The sequence below is a fragment of the Rhipicephalus microplus genome, chromosome 7 (assembly GCF_043290135.1).
Source record: "Rhipicephalus microplus isolate Deutch F79 chromosome 7, USDA_Rmic, whole genome shotgun sequence".
Classification (NCBI taxonomy): Eukaryota; Metazoa; Arthropoda; class Arachnida; order Ixodida; family Ixodidae; genus Rhipicephalus; species Rhipicephalus microplus.
Window position 1 is genome coordinate 121763150 of NC_134706.1, and position 18601 is coordinate 121781750.

The 18601-nt window shown below is 50.1% G+C and overlaps 1 protein-coding gene across 1 annotated transcript in view; it reads right to left on the reverse strand.

Annotated features, from left to right (window-relative positions):
• Positions 1-14842, reverse strand: part of LOC119179089 (cytochrome P450 3A43) — a 111231-nt gene extending 96389 nt beyond the window's left edge. Inside the window, exon 1 of the mRNA XM_075869613.1 lies at positions 14638-14842. Coding sequence (XP_075725728.1) covers positions 14638-14714 — 77 coding nt within the window. The 5' untranslated portion in view covers positions 14715-14842. The remainder of the gene's footprint in view (positions 1-14637) is intronic.
• Between the last annotated feature and the right edge of the window lie 3759 nt (positions 14843-18601).

The following is an 18601-nucleotide window of genomic DNA, read 5'->3' on the forward strand; positions in this document are numbered from 1 at the left end:
GTTTGTGCTGGTGACGGACCACCAGCCACTTGTGCGTCTGCCACTTGCGCAGAGCCGAACATGCTAGCACGAGCCAGTGCTTTCTGAATATAATGTAATGTGTTGCTTCATCGCACGTCTGCAGAATCTCGTTCCCCGATGCCATCACATGATCCCTTAGGAAGTGTTGGGAAGATTTTTACCAAGCCCCTTACACAGGCTGGAACTCACTAGCGTGTGAGAGTGTTCGGGTGCTTGGGCCAGCTTTCGCACATGCGCAGGAAGGGTGTTACGCCCACCGGATTGAACTCTCCCATCAGCTACTACACATCTAAAAATTACACTATCTTCTGCTAAAGGGAACCATGTGATGGCGCGAAGTAGCGGTGATACGGTGAATGGCACCTACAGAAACTCGTCCACATGACCTTAAGCAGGCGAACCAATCTTCAGTACCTTTGCCTTACTAAAGCTCCCAGTGAACGCTTCCGGTGACTAACGCTGACAGCTACCCGGACTATAGCACTTCTAAACAGCCGGTCCTTCAACGCATATGGCAGAAACATCGAACGTGATCCGGTGCGAAGCAAAGGCGACGCGCTCTGTCTCACGGAATTCTGGACCTCCGCAAGACTGACAATCATCGGCTAAGAAGGCAACGTGCTCAAGGTATATGTAAACTGGTAGCGAAAATTCCTTAAAAGTCCATATATCCGATTGTTGGTAGCTCGCTGGCACTATCGCCATCTACGTATGAAGGGCACAATCAACAGCAAACAAAAAATAAAATTTAAAAATTGGCTGATCCCACGTACAGTGGCAATCAATGATATGTGAAGCACAAATGACAAAGGTGTTTATGTCACTTCAAAGTCAGGCGAACGTTACGAGGTGGAGCTAAATGCTGCCGTACATGACTTCCGTGCGATTATTATCATGTTTTAATATGTCGTTTACCTTCCTCATTCATTCCCGTCACGTGATACCAAATTTAGTTTATGTGGAGATAGCGAAACGGCCGCCAGCACGCTATGAGCTTGGCATGTTCTCATGTTCTTACATGACACGCGTGTAAGGATTATCATGTTTGCACCAGTCATATACTTTCGTCATTCATTGACGTCACGTGACACCAAAGTTGGTAAAAAGTGCATCATGAAGGGCCTAATATACTCCAATGTAGCGTTGTCGCACGCGCACACTGGGCACAGCGACGCATCGCTAGCAAAACGTCAGAACTCTATAGTCTAACGCTAGGCGCGACCGGCCCGACTAGCGTCCATCGGCGAGGCCCGACGGCAACCGGCGCGAAATGCGACATGCTGCCTTTTGAACCGATGCATTACTTAGACAACACTACGTCTCCTTCTTTTCGTGACGGAGGGACGCCGGACGCGCTAAGACGCGCATGCGTCAAAGCAATGCCGCGAGTACATGGCAGCGAGTACATAGCAGGAACGGCGCCTGGTGTGGCAACGCCTGCGTGACGCGACGAAATGAACGCCGGTGAACACGCGCACCACGTCACGTCGAAATGTATTGGCGCCTTGACTGTGGGATGTAGTCATGTTCTCACATGACACGCATCTAATGATTACTATGTTTGCACCCGTCACTAACTTTCATCATCCATTGACGTCACGTATTACCAAATTTGGCATATGTGAAGCTAGCGAAACGGCCACGAGCGCATCATCAGTGTTGCATGTAGTCATGCTATTACATGTCACGCATGTCGTCATTATCATGTTTGGATGTGTCATTCACCTATGGCGTCCGTTCGCGTCACGTAATACCGAGTTTGGTACATGTGAAGCTAGCGAAACGGCCGCGAGCGCATCATGAGTGTGGCATGTAGTCTTGTAGTTACAAGACACGCATCTCATGTTTACCATGTTTGCACCAGTATTTTTCGTGACGGAGGGACGCCGGAAACGCTAAAACGCGCATGCGTCAAGCCATGTTTGCCCCAGTATCATACCTTCGTCATCCATTCACGCTTCCGTAATACCAAAATTGGTAAAAGTGAAGCTCGCGAAACGGCCGCCAGCGCATCATGGGCGAGGCATGTAGTCATGTTGTTTCATGACACGCATGTCATGTTTGTCATGTTATGACTAGTCAAATATGTTTTTCATACACTCATGTTATGCTATACAAAGTTTTGTATATATTGCCACGTTTCATTTCACAAGTTTTTGTTATCGTTCCGAAACACCACACGATCCTCGGCGCAAACCGCCCCTGCAGATTTCGAGAATATTCCGGACTGTAGTAGATCATTTCGATAAGATCACGCCCACTGTGCGAACGGTACAGATTGTTCTGGAACCTACGCCACCGCCAGCGATAACGCTAGAACATTCGACGGCAAGGGTATAAATGCCGACGCGCTTCGCCGCTTGTCAGTTGTTGATCGAAGGCCGACGCTGCGTTCGCCGCTATCAGTCCGAGACTGCTATCTGTGCAAGACTGCTGCTGTAATTAGACTTCCCCTTTACCGGGCACAGGTTCGCCCAAATAAACAGTTAAATTCCAACACGAAGTCTCCTGTCTTCGGCCACGTCACGACCCCGTGACATCTGGTGGAGGTGCTGCTTCGTTCATGTACCGGACGCCCCCGTCAAGCCGTGAACCCAGCCCCGTTCGCGGAGAAGACACCGACGCCAACCAAGAGCAGCGAACGAGCCGCCGACAGCAAGGTCTCCCACCAGAGTACGGCCTCCTACAAGACAAGGCGCGGAAGACCAAGACCATGACCTCGACTGCAGCGACCATGACAACCGGAGCGTCCCAGCCCGCGATCGTCATTCATCAACCCAGGGAACCACCAAGGTTCCATGGCTCATCGTTTGAAGACCCGGAAACCTGGCTAGAAACATACGACCGTGTGGCCGCCCTCAACCACTGGGACAACGAAGAAAAGCTCCGTCGTGTGTACTTCTACTTGGAAGACACCGCAAGGACCTGGCTAGAGAATCGGGAGTCCACGCTCCGACCGTGGGATGTCTTCTGCGGCGCATTTCTTCAAACGTTCGCAAGCGTCGCTCGCAAAGAGAGGGCCGCTGCTCTACTCGAGACCCGGGTTCAGCTGCCAAATGAAAAGGTTGGAATTTTCACAGAGGAGATGACCCGCCTATTCCGTCACGCTGACCCAGACATGCCTGAGGAAAAGAAAGTTCGTTTCCTCATGCGAGGGGTCAAACAGGAGCTCTTCGCGGGACTAATGAGGAATCCACCGAACACCGTCCAAGAATTTGTATCCGAGGCGACCACCATCGAAAAAACGCTGGACATGCGCACCAGACAGTGTAATCGTCGCCTGACTCCAGAATGCACTGCTGCTCAAGCCAATGACTCCGACGACCTGCGTGAAACGATCCAAGCGATCGTGCGGGAAGAGCTGCGCAAACTGTTGCCTTCGGCGCAGCCTCAAGTGGATTCGATCGCCGACATTGTGCGAGAAGAAGTCCGGCAATCGCTTCGAATTCCCGAAACACCGTCGCCCGAGCCAGAAACTATGAGCTACGCCGCTGCAGTGCGCTACAACGCCCCTCCCCGTCCACGCCAAAACGCCGCCCCGTCACACTTCCGTCGCCAGACGCCCCCGCCGCCACCACCCCAACCGACGTCCTACCGTTCCCCAGCGGTCCAGCGCAGTGAACCGAGGAAAACGGACGTTTGGCGTGCACCTGACAACCACCCGCTCTGCTACCACTGCGGCGAGGCCGGGCACACATACCGCCGTTGCCAGTACCGACAGATGGGACTGCGTGGCTTCGCCGTCAATGCACCGCGTCCGCAGCCAGGAGATCGGCCACGTGACATCGCCGACTACCTGGCAGGAACTCAATGGACACCACGAAGTCCTTCCCGTTCGCCGTCGCCCAGCCGCCGCATGTCACCGCACCCCCGGCAGTACTCTGGCCCAACGCGGGGCCGGTCTCCTAGCCCGTATCCGGGAAACTAAGGGCAGCAACCGATGGAGGTGCGGTTGCTGTGCGACGAACTACCGAAGATCCTCCGACGACGACGCCGACGCGACGGAGCTTTTTGAACACAACCCCAATCAGGCAAAGCCCTGAAGGCAAAAGCTCACTTACCGAAGGTGGCCGGACGACGCAACATGGAAGCAGCGGAACAAGCCGACGCAGCCGTGACCCGACGCCACGCCCTAACTGTAATGCGAGACGGCGAACTAGCGACCTCGACGTTCTTATCGACGGCCACAGTGTGACTGCTCTCGTCGATACTGGAGCCGACTATTCTGTCATCAGTGGGTCGTTCGCCGCGAAGTTAAAGAAAGTTAGGACAGCTTGGAAAGGCCCTGAAATCCGCACAGCCGGAGGTCATCTCCTAACGCCTGCAGGAATCTGCACAGCGAGAGTCACCATTAACGGCCGTATTTATCCTACAGACTTCGTATTCCTACAGCGTTGCTCGAGAGACGTCATCCTTGGCATGGACTTCTTATGCCTCCATGGTGCTGTCATCAACCTAAAAACAAGGTCGATAACGTTATCCACAGAAGAAGCACTACCGCCGCGCACGCCGTCAGGACACCATGCCTTGAATGTGCTGGAAGAACAAGTCACCATTCCGCCTCGCTCAAGCGTCATTATTTCAGTCGGCGCTCCTAAATCACCTGACTTGGAAGGCGTCGTTGAAGGCAGTCAGCATCTGTTGGTCACCCGAAATATTTGCGTTGCAAGAGGAATTGCAGAGCTGCGGGGAGGCAAAGCAACGGTTATGCTCACGAATTTCAGCAATGAGTACAAACATGTGAACAAAGGAACAACGGTCGCATACATCGAAGAAATTGTCGAAGCCACCAGTGCTTTCGCCCTCGCCGATTCTGCGGAACCTGCTCAGAGGAACCAAGCCCCTCCCATAGCTTTCGACGTCAATCCCATACTTCCGAACGATAAGCAAGAACAGCTCAAGGCCCTGCTCCTGCAATACGAAGATTGCTTTTCGTCGTCATCGAAAATTCGGCAGACCCCAATCACGAAACATCGAATCATAACCGAAGAAAATGCCAGACCACTCCGTCAGAGTCCGTACAGGGTTTCGACGCGAGAACGTGAGGCAATCAAGAGACAAGTTGATGAAATGCTGCGAGGTGACATTATCCAGCCGTCCAAGAGTCCGTGGGCATCCCCCGTGGTGTTAGTGAAGAAAAAGGATGGGACCCTACGTTTCTGCGCCGATTATCACCGCCTGAACAAAATCACAAGAAAGGACGTGTATCCTCTCCCACGAATAGACGACGCCCTTGATCGGCTCCATAACGCCAAGTACTTCTCGTCAATGGACCTCAAGACTGGCTATTGGCAAATCGAAGTCGACGAAAGAGACCGAGAGAAGACGGCGTTTATAACACCGGACGGCCTCTTCGAGGTTAAGGTGATGCCCTTCGGCCTTTGCTCAGCGCCTGCAACTTTTCAACGCGTTATGGATACAGTACTGGCAGGATTGAAGTGCCAGACTTGCCTTGTGTACTTGGACGACGTCGTCGTGTTTTCCTCGAGTTTCGACGAGCATCTTCGGCGCCTTGAAGCTGTACTTCAAGCCATCAAGACGTCCGGACTCACACTGAAGCCAGAAAAGTGCAGATTTGCGTATGAGGAGCTCTTGTTTCTGGGGCACGTTATCAGCAAGTCTGGAGTTCGTCCCGATCCACGGAAAACAGCCGCCATCGCCGATTTCCCGCCGCCCACTGACAAGAAGGCCGTGCGCCGATTTCTGGGCCTGTGCGCCTATTATAGGCGGTTCGTGAAAAACTTCGCCCGCATCGCCGATCCTCTCACTAACCTTACCAAGGCCGACTCGGAGTTCAAGTGGGAAACGCCACAGGAACACGCTTTCCAGGAGCTTAAACATCGCCTCCAGACGCCTCCGTTACTTGCCCATTTCGACGAATTCGCCGAGACAGAAATACATACTGACGCAAGCAGCGTAGGTCTTGGCGCCGTTCTTGTGCAGAGGGCTGACGGACTTGAAAGGGTTATTAGTTACGCCAGCCGATCGCTATCCAAAGCAGAAGCAAAATATTCCACAACAGAAAAGGAGTGCATCGCCATCATCTGGGCTACGTCGAAATTTCGCCCCTACCTCTACGGCAGGCCCTTCAAAGTTGTCAGCGACCACCACGCCTTGTGTTGGCTAGCCACCTTGAAGGACCCTTCAGGTCGCCTCGCACGATGGAGCCCGAGACTTCAAGAATATGACATTACTGTCATTTACAAGTCCGGCAAAAAACACTCCGACGCTGACTGTCTCTCTCGTGCGCCTGTCGACCAACCGCTACCCGACGACTCGGATGACGACTACTTCTTGGGAACGATAACTACCGACGACTTCGCTGAACGACAGCGGGCCGACCCGGAACTTAAAGCCCTAATAGAATACCTCGAAGGCAGGACCGCCGAAGTCCCGAAGGTATTCAAGCGCGCACTTGCGTCGTTCTTTCTACGAAACGGTCTTCTACAAAAGAAAAACTTTTCACCGCTTCGAGCTAAGTACCTCCTTTTGGTGCCTTCAGCTCTGCGACCAGAACTCCTGCAGGCCCTGCACGACGATCCGACGGCAGGGCACCTCGGTGTTTCCCGCACGCTCGCGAGGATACAGGAAAGGTACTACTGGCCACGTCTTACCACCGACGTCACTCGTTATGTGAGCACATGCCGGGACTGTCAGCGACGCAAGACACCGCCGACAAGGCCAGCGGGACTTCTGCAGCCAATTGATCCACCTTGCCGACCTTTCCAGCAGATTGGTATGGACCTACTGGGGCCGTTCCCGACGTCGGCTTTCGGAAACAAGTGGATCGTGGTAGCTACCGACTACCTCGCCCGCTGTGCCGAGACAAAAGCCCTGCCAAAAGGCAGTGCATCCGAGGTAGCTAAGTTCTTCGTCGAAAATATTGTCCTACGTCACGGTGCCCCGGAGGTCCTTATCACCGCCAGAGGAACGGCATTCACTGCCGACTTAACTCAAGCGATCTTGGCATACAGCCAAACAAACCACCGCCGGACGACAGCGTACCACCCACAGACCAACGGCCTCACCGAGCGGCTTAACAAGACGATCGCCGACATGCTGTCAATGTACGTCGATGTCGAACACAAGACGTGGGACACCATTCTTCCGTATGTGACCTTCGCATACAGCACGGCGGTGCAGGAGACGACGCAGATATCTCCATACAAATTGGTCTACGGAAGGAGCCCCGCAACGACGCTCGATGCCATGTTACCCAACGTCACCGACGAAGAAAACCTCGATGTGAGCGAGTACCTTCAACGCGCCGAAGAAGCCCGACAACTCGCGCGTCTTCGTATCAAGAATCAACAGACGACCGACCGCCACCGTTACAACCTTCGATGACGCTTCGTGGAATACCAGCCCGGTGAACGTGTTTGGGTGTGGACGCCGATACGCCGACGTGGACTAAGTGAAAAGCTTCTGCGACGGTACTTCGGACCGTACAAGGTGGTTCGACGTCTCGGCCCACTTGATTACGAGGTTGTCCCCGACGGCATCACGAACTCTCAACGACGCCGATCGCGACCTGAAGTCGTCCATGTCGCGCGCCTCAAGCCGTTTCATGCACGTTAACAAACTGAAACAGTGTTTTTTTGTATTATTGTTGTATTGTAATTTATTCATTGTACTTTCTTGCATTATTATTGTACCTTCATCTTTAGTTAAAGCATCGAGACGATGCCTTTTTTCAGAGGGGGGCAATGCCGCGTTCCATTTCACAAGTTTTTGTTATCGTTCCGAAACACCACACGATTCTCGGCGCAAACCGCGCCTGCAGATTTCGAGAATATTCCGGACTGTAGTAGATCATTTCGATAAGATCACGCCCACTGTGCGAACGGTACAGATTGTTCTGGAACCTACGCCACCGCCAGCGATAACGCTAGAACATTCGACGGCAAGGGTATAAATGCCGACGCGCTTCGCCGCTTGTCAGTTGTTGATCGAAGGCCGACGCTGCGTTTGCCGCTATCAGTCCGAGACTGCTATCTGTGCAAGACTGCTGCTGTAATTAGACTTCCCCTTTACCGGGCACAGGTTCGCCCAAATAAACAGTTAAATTCCAACACGAAGTCTCCTGTCTTCGGCCACGTCACGACCCCGTGACAATATACTGTTACCACATGTGTAATTTAGGTATGTGCACCTGTGTAGCGGGGAACATGGTGGTAGCAGAAGAAGAGGACGTTCGGTTGATGGCAAGAGCTCGCTGCTTCGCGTTCACTGCGGTATACCGTCGAGTCGACCGTTACGTCTGCTTCGAATAAACCCCTCGTAGGCGTAACAGAGTGGTGGAGGTGCGGGGTACGACACGTCGACGTACCACGGAGCCACAGCTGTTCGGAGTTCGCCGGAGCCGTCGTCTTGCCGGTCTGCCGCCGACAACAGTCGTCATGACCCAGAGCGAAGGTCAGGAATCAACCGCCTCGACTTCGCGCCAATCTACACTGACTACACCTCGGCATCACTACATGGAACCCCGCCCGTTCGCGGGAATGGCAGGAGAAGATGTGGACGCGTGGCTAACGCACTACAAAAGGGTGAGCCGGTACAATCACTGGAACTCTATCGATCAGCTGGAGAACGTCGCGCTGTTTCTCACGGACACTGCACTGATGTGGTATGAAAACCACGAAGAGTCCTTGACAACATGGGCTCTTTTTGCTCAAGAACTCAAGAAGTGTTTTGGTGACTCCGACTCAAAAAAGAAAAGCGCGGAGCGGACTCTTGCTGGAAGAGCCCAGACTCCTGGAGAAACCTGCACTGCTTATATAGAGGACGTCCTTAAGCTTTGCAAGATTATAAACCCGCAGATGTCCGAAGAAGACAGGGTCGGACACCTATTGAAAGGCATAGCGGAAGACGTTTACAATTTTCTGATAGGCAGGGATGACCTCACCTCTGCCTCCGACGTCCAACGCCAATGCCGCACGTTTGGAAAATTGAAGACTCGTCGCATCGCCCCGAAATTTGGTAGGCTGGCAAATGTGACAACGGTTGCCAGCGTCGACGTGAGCCCGCCCACCGACCTTGCGGCTACTATTCGGGCAATTGTGCGTGAAGAGCTGCAGCGACAAGGTGGCAGGGTCGACGAAACCATTCCTCATCCACCTACCAATCCACCCTACTACACGGCGGCACCATCAGCTCCTTTGCCACCATCGGTATGTGTGGCAGACATCAGCGAAATTGGAAATCCGAGGCCACGTCGTGACTCATTCGCGGCCGACCAGCGATATGGCCAACGCCTTCGGCACGGCCCCGCAACACAGAGGTGGGCAGCCCCCGCTCAGCAAGCTCGTCACCGACCCTTCACAGCTGAGCGGTCTCAGCATTGGTTCAGCGAGCGTCCTCTACCAGTCTGCTACAACTGTGGCTTCGAAGGACACATTGCCAGGTATTGCAACTACCGGCAGCCGCCAAGGTACGACCGATCACCGAGATTTAACCGTTCTGGCTTTACCCGAGCACCGACATTCCCGGGAAGCGCGTCTTACGAGATCCCAGGACCGCTACGAAACCAATCTCCGGCCTCTGACCGCAGTGTGACACCACCACCTGCCCCTCGCGCCAACCGATCACCGTCTCCTCGGCGCCGCCACTCCTCGCCTCCTACGGAAAACTAGCCGGCGCGGCCGTTGGAGGTGAGGTCGCCGGACAGCCTTCGATTTCAATAGATATACCTCCGTTAGCTTCCATGCTTAGAAATAAGGTTCGGGTGCTTATCGATGGTGTACCGACGATGGCGTTGGTGGACACAGGTGCAAGCGTGTCAGTGATGAGTTTAGTTTTCACCCGCCTTCTTGGACGAAAGGTTATGTTTCGTTGGGACCGTCCTGATACGTTTCGTGGAGTGAGCGGAGAGGTGTTACAACCTGTTGGTGTCTGCACTGTGACTGTTAGTTTGGCATGCCAGAACTTTGTCGCGGAGTTTGCCGTTCTCCATCATACTACGCACGACGTCATTCTGGGACTCGATTTCTTGGAGCTATGTGGTGCTACTGTTGATTGCCGCACAGGACAAATTACAGTACATTCTAATATCCCAGTTTCGTTTATGGAAAACTCGCCCTCTCAAGAAAGTGCTCTTTGCGTGTCTGTGGACACAACTGTGCCGCCGTTGTCTGCAAAATGTGTCCCTGTTGCCTGTTCCCCTGCAAGCGAGAAAACATTTGACGCAACTGTGGAGCCCGTGCATCTCAGTTGCATAAAGAAGACAGTTTTAATACCCTACTGTACATTATCGGTTGCGCAAGGGCATACTGGTTTATGGGCGATTAACTGCTCTAATGAACCTACAGTGCTGCCGAAGGGTCTGAAACTTGCAGAGATTCGTGAACACCAAGTATTGTCGCTTGCCACCTTCGCAGAAAGCAATGATTCCCCGGATAAGACCCGTTGCGATAATCTGCACGCCAGGGACACCACCATTATGGCTATGATTGATAAGTCACTCAGCACCAAGAAACGTAATGAACTGGCGAGTATTCTGCGCAAACATGCCGGTATTTTTGATTTCGCACAGCATGATTCACCGTCATTCCCTGCTTCTCGTATAAAGCACCGAATCGACACGACATCTCACAGACCTCTCCGACAGAAACCATATCGTGTATCACCTTCCGAACGCGCAGTGATCAATGAACAGGTTTGCGAGATGCTCAAGCAAAATGTAATTCAAGAATCATGTAGTCCGTCGGCCGCTCCAGTAATTCTAGTGAAGAAGAAAGATGGGACATGGCGATTTTGTGTTGACTACCGCCGTCTCAACGCCATCACTAAAAAAGACGTATACCCACTCCCGCGGATTGATGATGCTAACGACTGTCTATCATCGGCCTCTTACTTTTCGTCTGTGGATCTGAGGTCAGGCTACTGGCAGATTCCAATGCGCGAGGAAGACAAGGAGAAAACGGCATTTGTTACAACAGATGGACTATTTGAATTTAATGTGATGCCGTTCGGACTCTGCAACGCGCCCGCAACTTTTGAGCGATTTATGGACAACATTCTTCGTGGATTGAAGTGGGAAGTGTGTATGTGTTACTTGGACGACGTTGTAATTTTTGGGCGCACCTTTTGTGAGCACAACACACGCCTTGGTCTCGTAATGGACTGTCTAAGCAAAGCACGCTTGGTGCTGAACTCAAAGAAATGTCGTTTTGGAGAGCGCCAAACACTCGTCCTTGGACACTTAGTAAACAAAGAAGGCATAAGACCGGATCCCGCCAAGACGGCCGCAGTGGAGGCACTTAAGCAGCCAAGCTCGGTGAAAGAACTGCGAAGCTTTTTGGGGCTTTGTTCATACTTTCGCCGATTCATTCCTAGCTTTGCCAATATCGCATACCCGCTCACGTGTCTGCTTCAGAAAGGTGCGCTGTTTGACTGGACCCCGGAATGCGAGTCTGCTTTTTCGGAGTTGAAGTTTCTTTTGACGTCCCATCCGATTCTTCGCCTCTTCAATCCTCTCGCTCCCACTGAGATTCACACAGACGCCAGTGGTATTGGTGTAGGTTCTGTCCTGGTTCAACGCTTGGATAATCAAGAACACGTCGTAGCGTATGCAAGTCGCTCGCTCAGCAAGTGCGAGCGTAACTACACCGTCACAGAGCAAAAATGCCTTGCAGTAGTCTTCGCAGTGCAGCGCTTCCGGTCCTACCTGTACGGACGCCCCTTTACCGTCGTGACAGACCATCATTCTCTCTGCTGGTTGGTCAACCTGCGTGACCCATCTGGTCGGCTGGCGCGCTGGGCACTTCGTCTACAAGAATATGACTTCACGGTTTCCTATAAAAGCGGCCGACGTCACGCTGACGCAGATTGTCTTTCGCGACTACCGCTTCCAACGATTGAATGTGACGCGGACACCATCGATACCTACATTGCATCACTCGACCACCCATTTCCCGATAACAAGACCTTTAAGGATGAGCAACAAAGGGACAGCACCGTACAACAGCTTCTTGCTACCAAACCAAAATCATCGCCTACGCGCTTCTGCATCCGAGACGGGCTAGTTTACAAAAAGAGCTACACCAACACCGGCTCACGATATCTTCTGGTTGTTCCGAAGAGTCTTCGCGTTTATGTTTTGCAGGCTATGCATGATGACCCAACATCCGGTCATCTAGGCACAGCGAAAACTCTGTGCCGTCTTCAAGAAAGATTCTACTGGCCCAAAATGCGCCAGACGACGGAACAATACGTGTCTAGCTGTAACGAGTGTCAACGTCATAAGCGCCCAACAAGTGCTCCTTCAGGTCGATTACATCCGGTGCCGCCCCCTAGAGCTCCATTCGAGCAAGTCGGGATTGACCTCCTTGGACCCTTTCCCCGGTCTTCTGATGGAAATCGCTGGATAGTCGTTTGCACCGACCATTTAACACGGTACTGCGAGACAGCTGCCATACCATCGGCAACTGCAGCCGATGTGTCTTCCTTCATGCTACGTTTTGTAATTCTTCGGCATGGACCTCCCAAAATCGTAATCAGTGACCGTGGCCGACAATTCACAGCAGACGTGATGGAAGAGATGCTTCGTGTTTGTGCTTCAAGGTTTCGGCACTCTACGCCATACCATCCCCAAACGAACGGTCTAACTGAACGAACGAACAGAACTCTCTCGAACATGCTGTCTATGTATGTTGCATCCGATCACAAGGACTGGGACAGTATTCTACCCTTTATCACATATGCATTCAACACCCCTCAGCATGAAACTACCGGCTACAGTCCCTTCTTTCTTCTATATGCTCGACCACCTCGTCATACCCTGAATACCATCTTCCCGTGTTTGGACCACCGTGATCCCTGCATATCCGAGATTATCTGTCGGGCAGAAGAAGCTAGACGCCTTGCTTATTTGCGCACTCTTGCTTCGCAAGATCGCTCGAAGGCACATTTTGACCGCCGACGCCGACACGTGACGTACAATCGCGGCGACCTAGTGTTGCTGTGGACACCAACTAGAAAACGCGGTTTGAGCGAGAAACTGCTAGCGCACTATGCGGGACCTTATCTTGTTGTAGACCGTATCAGTGATTTAGTTTACCGCATAGCGCGTCTCCATTCAAACGGCCGACGGTCTGCAAAAACTGAACTTGTCCATGTTGCACGTTTGAAGCGCTTTATTCCTCGAGAGACTGTTTGACTCGCCCAGTGGGCTTCGTCTGCGCGGAGGGAAGTGTTACCACATGTGTAATTTAGGTATGTGCACCTGTGTAGCGGGGAACATGGTGGTAGCAGAAGAAGAGGACGTTCGGTTGGTGGCAAGAGCTCGCTGCTTCGCGTTCACTGCGGTATACCGTCGAGTCGACCGTTACGTCTGCTTCGAATAAACCCCTCGTAGGCGTAACAATACTATTATAAAAACGGCCAGGAGAGCTAAAAGTCATAGATAGATGGATAGATGGATAGATAGATGGATAGATGGATTGATAGATGGATCGGAATCATTTAAAGGTTGCTACTTAAAGCTGGAAAGTGAGAAGAACTTGCATTTCGCTCGGCGGTTTCACAATTCTGTCATTAAAGGGTTAAAAAAGTATGTTACTCTCTGAATGCGCTCGCCGTTCGTGATTGCGAAGCACCGGGACCACGGTGATAACGCAAGGTACGCACCCATAGAAGAGCACCATTACAGTGGTGAGCCACAGCAAAGCACTGAGAAGAGGACGATAAGGGTAAATGGGACTTATACCTAGTTCATTTTTCCCGAAACGTGCATACAACAAGGCGCAAAAAAAGGGCAGCCTGTACACGAAACGGGAGGAGAAAAGGTGCAACACAAAAACAAAACGCTCTATAAATGAGCAAGAGATGAAGCTTAGCAATCAACCTTTATTTTGACGCGCTCTGTGGAGATCGTTTACCTGTGTCCTGTTGAGTGCTAAATAATCTCAACAGCGCACGTGACGGTATTGATTGATACATCCATCTTTTGCTGATTTATCGAGCATTTCGTTTATTTTTATATACTTTTCTTTGTGTTCTTTTCTATTCATGCTTTTCTTCTTCTGTGCCGTAATAAACTACTTGTAAGTCAGTGGCCTTTGTGTCCTTCTTATCACCATCATTTCGGTGTTGAACTGTGCATGGTTCACCATGCATACAAAATAACCCTAATGTCCACATTACTAATTACGCAGTTTTTTACAGCCTGATCCATCTATTAGGTACAGTGTAGCAAACCTAATGTGCAATGCTGTAGGACGGATACAATAAGTTCGCTCAGTTAAATGTGTAACTCCATGTGTCCCGTCCTTGGACTTCCTCATTGTAAAAATGGCCTCCGCGATTGGATCCCACTGCGCGCTACCGGAAGTATTTATGGAGCCACGATACCATCAGAAAAATCTGTCATGCTTTATTGAAAAATATAATAACCAACGTGTAAATGACGCTGTTTCTTTTTCAGGCACGACGTGTATTCATATACAAATCATTATAAAAACGAAACGAAAGTCACATGAAAGGTCTACGACATTTCATGTGACTCGTTGAACTGTTTTTCAGTGCTGCAAGAAACCGATTTGCTGCGTCGCCCGAGCTTCAAAAGTGCTGCACCTGTCGTCTAAAACAGAGTGAACGAGACCACGGCATATTTCTTACCTGATCAACCAGCGACCAATGCCGTGGATAGCGAGAACGACAACTGTGGCAAGCAGGGCGCCGATGATGCTCCACATTGCCGATGTACCGCGCTTCCCACAAAACACCCTGCCACGAAGCGAGAAGCGTATGTCGAGGTATATGCCCGAACGCTGCACATGAGCGTATCAGCAAAAGCCCACTGCGATAAAATCTCATCCCGGCGCGCACCCTCCCGCGAAAATAGTTGAAAGCCACGAGTAACCGACGCCCTGCTTACTCGTTATCATGATCGTCTTTTGTAGCGTTTTAGTGTGAGCCGAGGGTGCGAGACGAAAACAGAAAAACGGAGCAGTGGCCCTCGCCTTATCAGCACTGTTATCAAAATGAAGGACGCAGCATTTTCGTCGAGCCGATGCGGACAGCATTCGCTCGGGTGATAAACACATTTTCCTCCATTCTCAATTGACAAACGGGGCTGACGTATAGATATGCAGTACACTTATGACGAAACTGGCCAAGAAAAGGCTGTCTTGTTAACGTTTCTTCTCATTTTGCTTAACTATTTCACTGACGTCTAAAGCGAGGTCGTCGCCTCGTTTAAATGACGTCGTAGATCAGTGAAGTAAATGTTATGTATCATTGTTGCTGTCACATGCAGATTCAGCCATAGTTTTACGTTTCTGCGCGTTCTTGTGCACTGCACACACCACGAACAAATGTGTCAAGTAGGTGTAGTGGGTTCATGCCCCGCTACTGTAATAAATTAGCGTTTAAATATAGGTATAAAAGTTCCCATAGAAATGCGAAACTCACTTGTTCATCTGTTCCGGAACTCAAACACCTTCAAAAAACACTAACTTGATACCTGCGATATCTACAGTACTATTCCCATATGTGTAACATTGTTCGGTTATTTCTTCTTTTACGACTATATAAGTAAGCTACAATTGCTGTAAAATGCAAAGTTAGGGAGTCGACTAAGAACTAACTGGACACAACAGGCGCCAACCATAAACTCAATTTATGTCTCCTCCCTAACTTCCTATATCGCAGTAACTGTATAGCGCAGTTGTTTATTCATGAAAACCGACTGGCCCAACACCTCACTTTTCTCATTTTACGTTGCCAACATTTAACTTGTTGGCGTGCTTAGACAATGTTCCTTTTCAACACCTTTGTTTGATGTGGTTCCGAAAATTTTACCTCACATACATCGCCACATCACCTGCAAGTAAAAAAAGAGGAAAGTTTTTTTTTGCACTGAAGTGCCTTTTGTTACAGTGAAACAGAAATACGTTTCTACACTCTAACATTGAACCAGCGAAATACGCGCGAACATCCGCTGAATCGAGATATATTTGGGGTGTCGTACAACACAATGGCGAAGTTCGCACATTGAAAGACATCCGGTTAAATTCGTAGAAGCCAGACGTATCCGGAATGCCGTCTTTAACCTACCTTGTTCAGCCTCGAGTATGTGCCACTTGTACAGGACTTAAAAATAGTTGTTGAGATCCGAAGGTCCAACCGATGCAGTGACCATAGAACACTAAGAGCTCGTATTCACCTAGATTTAAGGAAAAGACGTAAACTGATGCGCAATATTACTGCGCTAGTGGTGAGAGAGAAAGTACAGGAATTCGGAGTTTCATTTCAGAATAGATTCAGTCTCAAACGCGATAACCTACGTTAGCTTTGACACACTGACCGATACTCTTACCCGTATCATCAAAGAGTGTGCAATTGAAGATTTAGGTAGTGTCAGAAGACAGGGCACTAGAAACGAACCTTTGAATACCGAAAATATCATTAAGAGACAACAAATCATGGTGGCTTCCAATACAACTGACAACACAGAGCTAGTGAAGCTTCCGAAGTCACACGACACGCGCAAGGTAGCCAAATTTCGAAGGTATAACATAGAGAGAATTGAGCAGGCTGTAAAAAGCAGCAGAAGCCTGAAAGCCGCAAATGAAAACTTGTGAATAGGCGAAAACCGGATGTATGCATTAAGGAACAAGGAAGGCAAAGTCATAATCAATCTGGATAAGATAGTAGAGGTGGCGGAGGAGTTCTGCAGAAAGCTGTACAGAAGCTGAAATAACCAGGATGATATCGTAAGAAGCAAAAATAGCCCTGACGAATTCGACACACGACCACTAGCTATAGGGTAAGCAAGGAAAGCTAGAGAAGGCATGCAGTGAGGCAAAGCCGCTGGTGAGGGTAAGGTAACAACGAACCTGCTGAAAGATGTCAGAGAACTTGTTAGAAAAACTTGCCACTTTATATACGAAGTGTCTGTCTGTTGACGGGAAGGGTACCAGAATCTTGGAAGAACTCTAACATCAATTTAATGCTTAAGATAGTAAACATGAACGATGTGAAAAATTACAGGCCGATCCCCTTGCTCTCCGTTCTCAACAAAATATTTATTAAAATAGTAGCTAATTGAATTGAGGGGACATTAGAGTTCAATTACCCAAACGAACAAGCAGGACTTCGTTGAGGCTATTCCACAATAACTCATATGCTGAGCGGAGGTTTCATGCGATGTCTCTGTCGGTAGCTACTGCGCATGCGCGATTAGGGCATTTAGTGTGGTATCTGGTTGCTATACGAGATTGCTTGTTTGTATGTTTGCTTGTTTGCTTGTTTGAGCCTTACACAATATGGCACATACCCACTTTTTGTCTTCCAGATAATATCACCCGAAGACTTGCTAATATACTGCACTGGATTCGCCTGGGCGTCAGCTTCACTCGCCCCTACACTCACCTATTTTGCCGTGCGGACAGCCCGAATTACGTGCGCTGCCAAGTGCGTGAAACTTTAGCTCACATATTTTTTGACTGTGCATTACACGTGGCGCAAAGAAAAATGCAAAACTGCAACGTTGGCAAGCAACGGACGAACGCCATTGAGTGAAAGCCACATATTGTCAGCAATGAACGACCAAACAGTGTCAAAGCTTTTACAAAGGCTGTTTTAGTCTATGAAAAGCACTGAACTAGATACTAGACTGTAGGGTACTATGCTAAGTGGCTACTACACATACGCAGCACCTCTTCTTGTTCCGTCCATCACCCTTCATCCCTCTTTCCTTCCCCCTTCTCTTATCCCCTGTGTAGAGTAGCAGGCTAGAGCGAACTAGCTCAGGCCGACCTCTCTGCCTTCTAATAAATTCTCACACTCTTCTCTCTCTCTCCCTGGCAGATTGATCAAAATTTCTTAGCTTTAAATTGAGTACATAATTTGGACAATGTCGAATGATAAAAAACAATTGAATAAATAAAAGAATAATAATACGTAATACATAGAATAAATCTTTTCACTGAACGATTGCGCTTGTGGACTAGACTGCCAAGCTCGCATGGTCATAGTGATCTCTTAAAAAAGAGGATGAATTTAAATTTAGGACTTTCGCTCCCATCCCACCTATTTTCCACAGTGTGGGTGCGCTCTCAAGTCCCGGTATACTTCGCTTTGCTCAGCTCTGGCTGGAAGTGCCCTTCTGTCTATTTAACCGGTAGGCACTCGGTGGCAGCAATTCTCTGCTTCCCACAGCCGCGGTGGGTTTTCATCAAAGCTGTGGTAGATTAAGATGTGCCTCTGCAGGCCTTTTTGGGGCCATCTTTCGAGATGGGTACCCGCAAACAACCGAGCACCTCGTCCGCGTACTGCTCGATTTATTGGGAAAAACCAGTGGTACCGCGGTCGGCACTGGGAATCAAACCCGGTACCTCCCGAATAGGAATCGGATACTACGCATGCTCCACAGCTGTGCCTGGATCTGTTATCGCGCGCTGGTTTTGCTTGAGATTCGCAATACACTCCCCTATTGCTACTTTAGGTGCCAGATAGCTCTATATGGCCTGCGCAAGCTCCACTCCGCTCAATCTCTCCGGTGACATCATCAACAACGACGCTATCAGCAACGCCAATCCAAATGCAAAAACAGTAGAAGATGAGAAGAGGGCCTAAG